At 45.7% G+C, this 12,530-nt stretch overlaps 1 protein-coding gene across 3 annotated transcripts in view; it reads right to left on the reverse strand.

The window, feature by feature from the left end:
- Nucleotides 1-12,530, reverse strand: part of KCNU1 (potassium calcium-activated channel subfamily U member 1) — a 212,969-nt gene that overhangs the window by 71,269 nt on the left and 129,170 nt on the right. For all 3 annotated transcript variants that reach the window (XM_083184484.1, XM_083184483.1, XM_083184485.1), the window contains one exon: nt 3,670-3,769. In XM_083184484.1, coding sequence (XP_083040610.1) covers nt 3,670-3,769 — 100 coding nt within the window. The remainder of the gene's footprint in view (nt 1-3,669; nt 3,770-12,530) is intronic.

Raw genomic sequence — 12,530 nt, forward strand, 5'->3', positions numbered from 1 at the left:
CAGAGCAAAGGTGAAGATTTGGGGGCAAACCACACAAAAAGTCAATAAGGTGGCACCACATTATTTTTTCCGCCCTTTTTTTGCCTTGAATGTTGGGGACTTGGGTGCAGCCGGTCTTCGTCCTCGTCGGACCGTGGCCTGAGGAGGCTCAGCTGCTGAGGAAGGGGGTGGGGGTGGCTCCCTTCTGGCAGCATGAAGGTGGGCAGCAGGTAGATCGGCTGCCTGGCTCGCAACAAGCACCCTGGTGCTGCTGGCAAGGTCCGCCAGAATGTCATTCTGGCGGCTGGTCTGCTCCGACATATTATTCATGGCAGCAACCACCTTCTCCAGCAATTGCACTTGGCCCTCTTTGGCACTCTCCACCCCTTGCTGCAAGATGGTATTCAGCAGCTGGCTTTGGATGTTCTCCTCAGGCTGTGTGTGACCCTGCTGTTGGGGTGGGCCTAAAGGGGAAGCTGCTGGTGACAGTGAAGGCTCCACCTCAGCTATGAAAAAAAAAAAGAACAATGGGCCTTATTCTGGTCTGTGCGGCCAGAGCCGAATATGCGTCCAGGACCGTGCGTCCTAAACCCCGCCTTCCGTACGGATCGCTCACTCCGTCCGAATGCGGTAAGCCACTGACCGCACGGAGCACGAGTGGATTTCTCATGTATACACCTCCTCCATCTCTGGGAACCTCCCCCATCATTCGATGGTCGCATACCATCGAATTCAGGACCGAGTGGTCAGGCAGCTCCCGCGAGCTCAGACCACTCGTGCATTTCTCCGTGCAAAAGCAGGGATCTGGGCGGGCAGCTGACATCCGGCAATGTCATATGTCCGCCCCCTACACGTGCGTCACGGCCGCATTACCATACGTACGCCCAGCGTTTTCATGGGAACGCCCATGAAACGCGGGGCATATGCATATGTTAATGAGGCCAAACAGCCCTTCAGGCCCCTCTCCTCCCCCTGTTCGTAGTGTAAACAATTCATGTGGAATTTGGACGTATGTCCCTTTCGCACATGCGCAGATATGCCTCTGCACATGCGAAAACACAAAACATCGGCGGAACGAACGCACGCGGACATATCCGCACCAACCAGAATAAGGGCCAATGTCACCATCACATCAATAAACAATGTATGTTAAAAACAACAATGCATTTGCCACATTTACCTGATAACTCTGCAGTAAAAACCTCCACCGGGAGCTCACTATCCATGTTAGATACTCCCCTGATCTCTACCTCATCGATTACATCTAAGGCAGAATGCTCCAGGGGGGTAATCTCCAGGTGTGATGGCATAGGGCCACTCCCGGTGGTCCTCCTGTCACTCAGCTTCCTCTTCAGGCCAGATTTGAAGTCCTGCCACCTAAAAAAGCCAAAGACAATAATGTATAATTACTACATATCTCATGGTCTCTGCTACCACACAACATTACTAACGAAAACTAATCATTGTGGCTGGTATGGTATGAATCTTTATAAGTTTACAGCTCACACATTTTTGTATCCATAAAACAGCATCACACTATCACATATTTCCCTCTATTGAAGGGTAATGAGAATTCATGCCACGCATTTATTTTTTGAATATTTTTGTGTAGCACAATTATGGTAGAACCATTACATAAACCACAGGAACTCAAACGCGGCCCTCCACTCACCCAAACGGTCCAGGTTTCACCTATATACATGGCTCAGCACAGATGGTTAAATCTGATTAAAGTAGTTTAAAATGAATTCACCTCTGCGCAAGCATGGATATACTGAATACCAGAAACATTGGGCTGCCTTGAGAACCACCTTTGGAAACCAATGATATCTACAATTATTGACTATTGTGCCGGTTGTGATAATCACACCACCGGGCCACCACTCCCCTCTATAAATATGCTCACATGTGTCAATGAAGTAATGGTATATCAACAAGCACACCTATATACTAAATGGTATGTTAAAATTGTATAGATTAAGAGAATTAACTACATATCAGGCAAAACAACACACTTGCCTTTTGCGCACAGACTTCACATCCCTCGGCAGTGGTGCCACCTTATTGACTTCATCTGTAATTTGTTCCCGAATCTTATCCTTCGCAGAGGGGGTTAGCTTCCTGGTGGTTAGCTCTATCCATTCTCGTGCTACCAAAATCTGTAATTCACGCTCGTGAAATGCAGGGTTCTTGCGTTTTTGCTGGGATCCTGCCTAGCATGCTTCCTTCTAGATGATGCACGCCGATTGCTGGAGTGACCAGTCACCTCAGCAAGAACCTGCTGGGTCTCAGATGTTTCAAGTAATGGCACATCTTGTTCTGCCTGGTCGCTTGGCCCTGGTTGAGCCACATAACTTGGGCCTGGCTCTGGCTGTGAGGCTGACCCTTGGGCTGACTGGGTCATTTGGCAGCGGCTCTCTCTACTCCTTCTCCGCTCCACTTCCTTCCTCTGTATAGCTTCTGTCATGGACTGTAGCTTAGCAAAAATCGAAAGGAGGTGGTCGGACCTTAGGAGGAGGAAGCCGGACTTGCTTGCGTGGATCCGCCGTTATGTCCGACGCTGTAAGTATTGTGTACGGATCAAACTGTATACACATGCTAATGTTTGCAAATGTATGCTAAATGTGTGTGTATGTATGTTTTTGTTTTGTTTTAATTTTCAAAATTTATACATACAAACACACTGGTATTTTTAATTGGGTTTTTAATTAATCACTGTTTTAGGTTTATATTTTTCTTTTCATATAAAACACTTCAATCAACATTCAACATGCACGCGCCATGGCACGCATCAGGGCAAGACAAGCTCGCTGTGCTGCGCTCAGTGCACTGAACAAAGCAGGTCCCAGAGTGCAGGCTTATTCAACCCAGGACACCGCCGTCCAATTAAAATGATGCACCAGCTTTTGAGCCAATCAGAGCTCACTTATCAGCACCCAATCAGAGCGGCTCACCAGCCGGTGCTGCATTTTAATTGGCCACCGGCATCCTGAGTTGAAGAAGCCTGCACTCTGGGACCTCCGGGCTGCAGCTCAGCGGAAGAGGAGATGGGGGAGCAGGAGCCGGGTTATGGTAAATCAAGTGAGGGGGGGGCATGGCCTGGACTGGAAATGAGTCCCGGGCACCAAAATTCCTGATGGCAGAACTGAGTTCAGTTATACAAACAGCACTATCACATTGCCCATTTTCTGTGATCCTTTTCATATTTATAGTAAACAGTACCATTTTCTTGTCATTTCTGCTTTCAGTTCTGGACAAATATTGATATAGCAGAATTATCAGTGTCAGTAATGTTCTTTTTTAAATAAATTTATGAGTTATAAATCTTTTCAAAGGTGAACAACCCTGGACCATGAGGTAAGGGTGTATCTACTATTTCCTAAAACAAAAAGTTTCTGGATGAAGTATCACAATAGTGATAGTGTTCATTCAGAGATACAGACCTAACTGTGCTAACAGCAGCACAGCAGAGAATGACACCCCAGGCATGAAAGGGGAACTGCACTGATTTTGAAAGTTGCAGGGTGCTAGATATGTAATAAAATATTACAGTGTTCATTCTGCAATATACAGTTTTAATACATGTATTACATAGTATGTCTACCTACATGTCAGTACATAGTTTATATAATAACCTGGAAAGGTCTTCAATCAAAAAGTTTTTGTTTTGTGAATAACATCAGGACTGACCAAGGTAGCTTGTTTCAGTGGAACTGCTTTGCACCAGTGGAACATCCCGGTAGAGTCCAGAGTAGGGTAGCTGCTGTCCTCCTGTTCGCTTGTGGAAGGTCTACAACAAAATGGCAGACATGGCATTTTATTTCTAGCAATATGATCATCATTCTGGTCTACACTTCACAGCTGTGGCCCATGAGACATCTCATCAAATGAATACAAAGTGATGGAAACTAAAATGCATTTTGGTAAAATGATGGATTATTTGTGCCTGACACAGCTCCTTTCTGCCCTGGCCCAAACATAATGTGACCTATGAGTAGTATTGTACATCCCTACTTCTAATATCGATTAACTGGGGATTATATATTTTGAACTTGTGCTCCGGAATTCTTACAGAACCTCTCACAATTGAAGTTGGCAAGTTGTTTACACTTTGTTATTTGCAATGACAGCCAAACTTACACAGTGTTAATTATTTGCCAATGGCACATTAGGAGATACATTGAGGAAAACTGGTGAACTAAGAAAGATTGCTGTAAACTATAGCAGAATATCTGATTATAATTCACATATTATTGAGTAAATTTAGAAATGGAAATGACCAATATGTTTCTTTGGTTTATAGTATCTTTATACTACGTGTTATGGATAGGAAGGGGTTAAAAGTACAATGGTAGCATGAAGCATTAATGTGGCTATAAGGCACTATGCATACTGTATTTGATTTGGGGGATATAGATAATTTATGGCAGATAAATTCATATTTGGGGTTTACGGGTACCAAGGGGGGCTAGTGATTCTGACACCACCTGCAATTGATGGCGCCAGTTGAGTAAAGATGAAGAAGCTGTTAAGAAGGACAGCGAAACATGTTGGTGCCAAGCAGAACAATCAGCCAGCCTACACTCTTGGTCCAGCACACATTCCACCTATTGGACTCCCAAACCTGTCTTTTCACCACAAGATAGAGAGGACAAACGGGTCACACCATCCACTCCAGAGATCTTCCTCCAGTGGTGTTCTGCTTGTTATGTCCGTGTTCTAGTGAGGACATATACTAGGAACCCCAGTACTCCTCCAGTGGTGTTCGGCTTGCTATATCCTTGTTATAGTGAGGACATACTGTATACTAGGAACCCCAGTACTCCTTCCAGTGGTGAGAATTTGTACACCCCAATATCATACAGGTTGAACTTGTGCAAAAAAGGACCATCTAAATTGCTAATTGAAACACTGGCCACACTCTAATGGTCGTTGCACTCCTAATAGATCCTCTAAAAGCCACACAAATCTAAACATTTGTGTTTTAAGTATTGTTATGTTCACTTTATTTGCATTATATGTTAATTCATTGTATTATTAATTTTTAAAGTATTTCAGACAATCCCACCAATTATTGTATATTTCAGCGCTGCTATTTGTGTTTTCACTCTACATAGGCATTGTAACCAGAACAGCTTGATATACAGTATACTGTAAATACAACATACACATATGCGTTGACCTCATATACAAGTGTATATTACACACATGCAGGGGGAGATTCTCTAAAATAAAAATCAGGGTTTTTACAGCATTTTGGAATGCTCTAAGCATCCCCGCCGGGTTACCGCGACAGGGGGCATCGCCAGAAAGATCTGGCGATGCCCCATAGAAGCCTATGGGCTTCTACCGCGACCCACCGCCGCCACCGCACCGACCCCCCCCTCACCTGTGTTCAGGCAGCACAGAGCTGTGCTGCCCGGACCTGTGACCTCCTCCTCCCTGCACTATGATCCTCTTCCGGGTGCAGGAAGGAGGAGAGCCCGGCGCAGCAGTAGCAGCGCCGGGTAAGGGAGGGGGGAGCCGCCGGGTCCTGGTGGGACCTGCTGACTCTCACCGCAAAGGACAGCTCTTAACGCAAGAGCTGTCCATTGCCATAATTATCGCATATGTTAGAGCCTATGCGATAATTATGTATGCGATGGGCTGTGAAGGGGGGCGGAGCTGGGGTGCGGATGTTAGAACATCCCGCCCACAATGTAAACACTGAATAGCAGATACCCATACACTGTGTGCTGTCTCTGAGGGTAGAAGTCACATGCAATACTGCTTGAACCACCCCGGAGCTTCCAGGGCGGCAGGATCACATACGATATATCGTATATCGTCCTTTGCATATGATATACTGTATCATATGCTTTCCCATTTACCCTCTGTCCGAGTTGGAGGTTGGACGTGCAGAACGCGCAATCTCTGACTCAGAAGCACATGGGGCCGCACATTGGATTGGATATCAAACACATGTGATTTGGATCCCATTGGATTGGATATCAAACACAGTGCCAAATTGCACTAATGTATGGCCAGCTTATGACACTCCTCCTAACAGTTGTATATATTTCCTCAGGTCTGCAGGATTTACCTAACCAATATTTTACCATACTCATTTTGCCACACTGATCCAAGAAATGTAGCACAACCTGGTATAGTAATAAGACCCAATTTCTTCAACCCTAGTGCTTCCCAGCCACCCCTCAATCCCGTAGACCCCAACCGCAGAGCTAGTACACATTGATCCCAACCACACTTTACATGCCAACAACTTCATATAATCCCAGATTAGGCAACGCACCTTCATACAGCCGCTGTGAGTAGAAGCTGGCTTATATCACATGACAGGTAGTGTAGGGAGTACCTGTCAGAGACTACCTGTCATGTGAAGCAGACCAGCTTTCAACAGACCCTCTTACATGCCAGCTGTGAGGAGGTGTGCTACTTTAACTGGAATGTGGTTGCTTGCCATTGCTGCAGATATGATGTACCTGAAACAGATTTGGAACACCATCAATTCTAAAGGATGTTTTGTGAGAATTTTAACGCTGTACAGATGTTTTTTGATCCCCAGATGCAGAAGAGTCATGGGGAACAGATTGAAGACAGACAGAAATTGCCACTAGGTAGCCACATGGAACTGGACATCCCAGGACCAGACCTCAGCTATGCTACCTATTAAAGCATTGGGACACTAGGAGTATGTAATTGCCAAGGGTGCAATGAGGAGAGCATCTTGTCAGGCGAATGCTAGGAAGAGAGGGGGTGCATGGTATCTTCAGTATTTACTGCATAGAGGGGGAACCATTACAATACAATACAATACAACTAGAATTGAAAAATACAGATTAACGTTTAGCTGCATATTACAGGGTATTACAGGGCTTGGATGCACTGCCCTATGAACGTCTATATTTCTATCACATTTCCCTGCTGAAAGGGATCCAGTGAGATTCCTCCCAGCAGCCTCCGCTTCATGCACATCAGATGATGCATGCACAGATAGGTTTTCCGTGGCACCAAACGCAAAAGTCTTATCATAGCAAAGGACAGTTCTTACAGCAAGAGCTACACATTTTCATTCATCCCGACAGCACTCTATATCTTCCCGTCTCTGTGCACTGTTCGCCAAGAATGGGACTCGCATGCTTGTGTGACGCTTGTGCGTACTCGTCTCGGCAAATGGCTTCTATCGGGATGAATGAAAATAGATCCATCGGTATCCTTTGTGATTTTCTTCATGCATATGGCATAATTAAATGCCATATGGAGATGGGGAGAATAGGCATTTATCCAAGGATACATGCTACATATTACTTATTGGTACGAAGAAGCGGTTAAGCATAAATAGTGTTATTGCTCCGTCCACTTTTGTTGAGTGTGTGGCTATGAGCCCGGTCCTGAGATGGTGTCTCCAAGCCATTCTGGGAGAGTAGGCAAGATGTTGTATTCTGGGGAAGTTAATGTCATCGCATACGATACATCGTATGCAAAAGGAGACTGTATGCAATACCATGGGCTTAGTGTATAGGGGCCTTAACCAAATGGTCTTACCACTGCAAGTCATACAACCACATCGGACATACGGTGTCACCAATGGGTAAACAGCCTAATAGTATTAGTACCAAGCGGTGTGATATTTGCAGCAGGTACAGATAGTCAAATGCCCTTTGTTGCAGCAAACTAATAACAAGGTTACTATAGATAAATGTGCAATGCTATAAAATGTACAGAAGGGGACAGCGGCTATATTCAGCTGAATGGAAATTAAACTTCATCAAGCTCATTACAAGTCTAAGTACCAGACGAACCCTAGGTGTGGGTTCAAATTGTAACAGCCAAAAGTTTACACCTTCAATTGACTTCAATATGCTCATTCAGTAACAAACAGCCATGCCATGTACACGTCCCTGCCACCAGGCTCCCCCTCCTACTACCAGGCCATCTGGTTCCTACAGAGAAGGTGGCATATGTCCTGCACATGTAGTCCTGACTCCCTGACTTGATGAATGGCAGACACCTTGGAATGTACATTCAGAGAAAGGGAGACCATAAATCCTTGCTGCCTCTTGATGTATATAGAGCAGTGCAAATCACTCAGTCAGCGCAAGTTTTTCTTCTGTAATAAAAACCATGATGCAAGATCTTGCTGTCAGCCTCACATAACTCTGGCTGAATGTTATGGGAAACAGACAATGCTGTGGAGGAAACACCTGTACAGCTAGTTGCGTCAACAGCGAAGGTTGCAGTAGACACACTTCATTGCATAGGCATTCACCTGATGACATTGCCAAAGTGGAAATGGATGTAGCTCTGGCTCTTGGACTTTGACAAATGCACCGTTCCCCCCATCTGGTGTGCACATGAAGCGTACTCCGTGAAATGCCGGACACTCCTTTGGAGATTAATAAATAATTTCTGGAAACAGGCCGTGTTCTGGGATGCAGGCACAAAGGAGGGGTTGTGGCAGAATGCTGAGAATCCCGTCAGAAGCAGATACTCATCAGCCGAATCCTTCTGTGACCCTTAGTCATTTGCATGGTTTCGGCAGAGCCCCCTCCTCATTTTTAATTTTATTTTATCATTACTGCCAGGAGGCATCTGGTCCTAATAAATCTACATTTATGTTATACAGACCATGCAACGGAATATGCTGCGCTATATAAGAAACTGTAAATAAATAAATAATAAATAAATATTGTAATTCTGGTTAACTGCTATAAAACAGGGTCAATAGTCATTCCTTCCTTTTGCCAGTGTCTTGGTAGGCCCATATAAGAGCACATATGGCACCTGCTGTACATACTGTATCAGGATGCATTTGATCATTGCTGTATTCTGTACTTTTAGAAATATAGCATTTGAAGGTAGATGGCAGATAAGAACCACTTGGCCCATCTGGTTGTCCATGTAAACACACACCACACACTACGGTTACCTTAAGTTGAGAGCAGTGGCAGCACAGTTTGAAATTCAAATAGAGGAGCCCCACCCACTACCAGTGAGTCAATTTGGAATGGCAGTTGGTGTAGCCCCTATTTTTAAACTGTGTTGCAGCCCTATCAGTGAAGCAACCTCTGGTTGGGAGCCAGTTAACCTACCGGTATATTTTTGGACTGTGGGAGGAAACATGTTACAGAGAGGAAACCCTGCAAGCTCAGCGAGAATAACCCTACTCCACTCAGTTTGGCCATGGTGAGAGTTGAACCCATGGCCTCAGTGCTGTTGGGCAGTAATATTAACCATTATACCATCTGTACTTAAAGTAGTTATGACACGCCTATGTTGTGCTGTGGTGTAACAGGGCAGTTTGCTTTTGGTTTGACTGGAAACTCTCAGTCTTTGCCAGTAAAATTTTGATTTTTTTACATACAGATGGAGCAGGCTTCTTCTTTACTGGCAAATTGCCAGAACGTCAGCGCTGGCAATCCGCCAGCAGCCTGGCTAACCATCTGACTGAGACGCGCATGCGTGCGCGTCCCCTTCTCGCTATAGATATGGCGCTGGCGGGGATGGCGTCTGGTGTCGCCATCGCCTGCAAAGATGGGACCTGCCCCATCTGTACATTGTAGGACCTCAATTTTTTTTTTTTTTGCCAAATGTCAGACTTGATAGAAAATATTTTATACAACGGACACACAGCACTTGCATGCAGTGAAAGCGCAACCCAATAATAAAAAAAATGCCAAAAATGATGCTCGAGAATTAAACTTGTGTCCACAGTTTAAAGTATTGTTATAGGGTCTTTTTTGTGGAACAAAGTCTGAAAAAAAAGAAAACCCAATTCTAAAATACAAATGTTTTATGATAAAATATTTCATAACCGTTTGTCTTGCAACCTCCTGCTGTCTGGCACTATTGTCACCCACCATTCCCACTCCTAATGCTACAGCAAGACCAATCTGTTTCTCACCACTGCTATCTTTACATGGGCTCCCTGTGTCCAGAATCCAATCTAGATGTATCACCTTTACCTACAAAGCTCTCTACAATAACCCTTCATAATACTCAATTATCATATCACAAACTCTCTCTTTTACTGTAATGCTGGGCACATAATAGATGGCATGCAAACCATGCAATGTCTTCAGCAATTTCCCCTGAATTCCCAGATAAGCAATATAGACCCTCATTCAGGTTAAATTGCATATGTGATCCAACGCCCAGTTTCCCGATAATGGGGAAACTCTTTATGTGCAGGACCAATTTTGTGCATGCACAGGACATGTCCTGCGATTGGATCCTCTGTATGGCTTTCGGAAAAACACAGAGGTGTGCCGACCCCATTTTGCCGGCATGATGACAAGGCCAAGTATGCATCTACAACGCAGTTTTACTTGACGGCAGGGGCTGGCTGGCAACTTTTAGCCTGGGGGGCAAGTCCAGAGCACTGGCCCATAAGTAACAGCGCATCGTTAAATGGAGTTTAAAAAAAAAAAAAAATGTATTAATAAAAAAAGATTAGGCCTGGAGTTGAATATACCGTAGATACTGGAGTGAGCTCAGCTGTCACTTGTAGCACAACAGCCACACACAAGCAAGTTTCACTGACTATGATACGGCCACCTATGCACAGCAGCACGGCCGTATCAGTTTACTTTGTACAGATGTAGCGCCGCTCATCCAGCGCCAGACCACCCCCATTAGTGAGCGGCGCTACATCTGACACGCGCGCGTCTCAGTTTTACATCGGCAGGGGGACGGGAACCCTGCCTGTCTCCGATTCAGGGAGACGGTCAGGGTTAGGGGGTGGAGCAGGGAGGTGGGAGAATGCGGCGGGGACCGGGGGCGAGGTGGCGGGGACCCGGGGGAGCCCGACCCTCCCAAAAAAATTACATATTGCCGTTCGTGGGTGGAGAATAATTCAGTAAGAGGGCAGAGCTAAGATCACTACCCGTGATCAGTCAAAAAAAAAAAACTTAAAACATTTGCCCCTTCAGAGGTGAGGTGGGTGGCAGCTGGGGGTTGGGAAAAAACCCTACTCCCCCCTATATAATAACAGTAGGACACCAAAGGCTGCTCATCCTCTATAATAATACCAGGGCACCACAAGCTGCTCCATCTGCATAAAAAGAACAGGACAGCACAGGCTGCTCCCCCTGCATAAAAAAAGTATAGGACAGTACAAGCTGTTCCCCCTGTATCAAAAGAATAGGACACCCCAAGCTGCTTCTCCTGTATAAAAAGAATAGGACACCACAGGCTGCTCCCTCTGTATAAAAATAACAGGTCACCACAGGCTGCTCCCCCTGTATAATAATAATAATAACAGGTCACCACAGGCTGCTCCTCCTGTATAATAATAATAGGACACCACAGGCTGCTCCCCCTGTATTAGGTGCCCATACACGTACCGATTACCCGGTACTTTTTGTACTAAATCGCATTGCATGTGTTGTGCATGCAATGCGATGCGATCAAAAGACAGTACAAAAAGTATGTGCAGCACATACTTTTTGTACTGTGCTATGAGATGCCGCGGGAGCACGCATCTCATCGCATAGGATCGCACCGGGAAAATCGGTGTGTGTATGGGTACCTTAACAGTAATAACAGGTCACTACAGGCTGCTCCCCCTGTATAATAATAACAGGTCACCACAGGCTGCTCCCTCTGTATAATAATAATTACAGGACACCACAGGCTGCTCCCCCTGTATAATAATAATAACAGGTCACCACAGGCTGCTCCCCCTGTATAATAATAATAATAACAGGTCACCACAGGCTGCTCCCTCTGTATAATAATGAGAATACAGGACACCACAGGCTGCTCCCCCCTGTATAATAATGAGAATACAGGACACCACAGGCTGCTCCCCCCTGTATAATAATGAGAAAACAGGACACCACAGGCTGCTCCCCCTGTATAATAATAACAGGACACCACAGTCTGCTACCCCCTGTATAATAATAACAGGACACCACAGGCTGCTACCCCCTGTATAATAATAACAGGACACCACAGGCTGCTCCCCCGGTTTAATAATAGGACACCACATGCTGCTCCACCTGTATAATAATAATAATAATAATAATAATAACAACAACAACAACAACAACAGGTCACCACAGGCTGCCCCTCCTGTATAATAATAGCAGGACACCAATCTCACCTCAAATTTTACCAGTCTCCAGGTCTGTGCTGCACTGCTATGCCTGCTTTCCTGTGTCGCAGCCACATCCTCCGTCCTCCATCCTGAGCCCCCCATCCTCCGCCCGCTGGCTCTTCCTCCATGTCAGACCAGACGCATGGGTAGGCGCTGGCGGCATCATGTTACCCACGCAGCGTCAGTCACTGCGAGGAGGCCCTCCCCTAATTACCCCTGACATGTCCTCAAGCAGGAGGACGGCGGCCATGTTCTGGTAGCCGCAGCCATGTACTGAAGGCCGCGGCCGGCGCCGTTTATAGAAAGGGGGGGTGAAAAATATGCTGGAGCAGGAGCTGGACCACCGGGCGGCCCGCCCCTGCTTGACGGCAAGCATAAGTAAGGTCAGAGAGATAGAGAGAGAGAGATTGTATTTAGAAACAAAGGCACTCACAGGGGACTTTGAAACCAA

The sequence above is a fragment of the Crinia signifera genome, chromosome 4, assembly GCF_055691185.1.
Source record: "Crinia signifera chromosome 4, ASM5569118v1, whole genome shotgun sequence".
Lineage (NCBI taxonomy): Eukaryota > Metazoa > Chordata > Amphibia > Anura > Myobatrachidae > Crinia > Crinia signifera.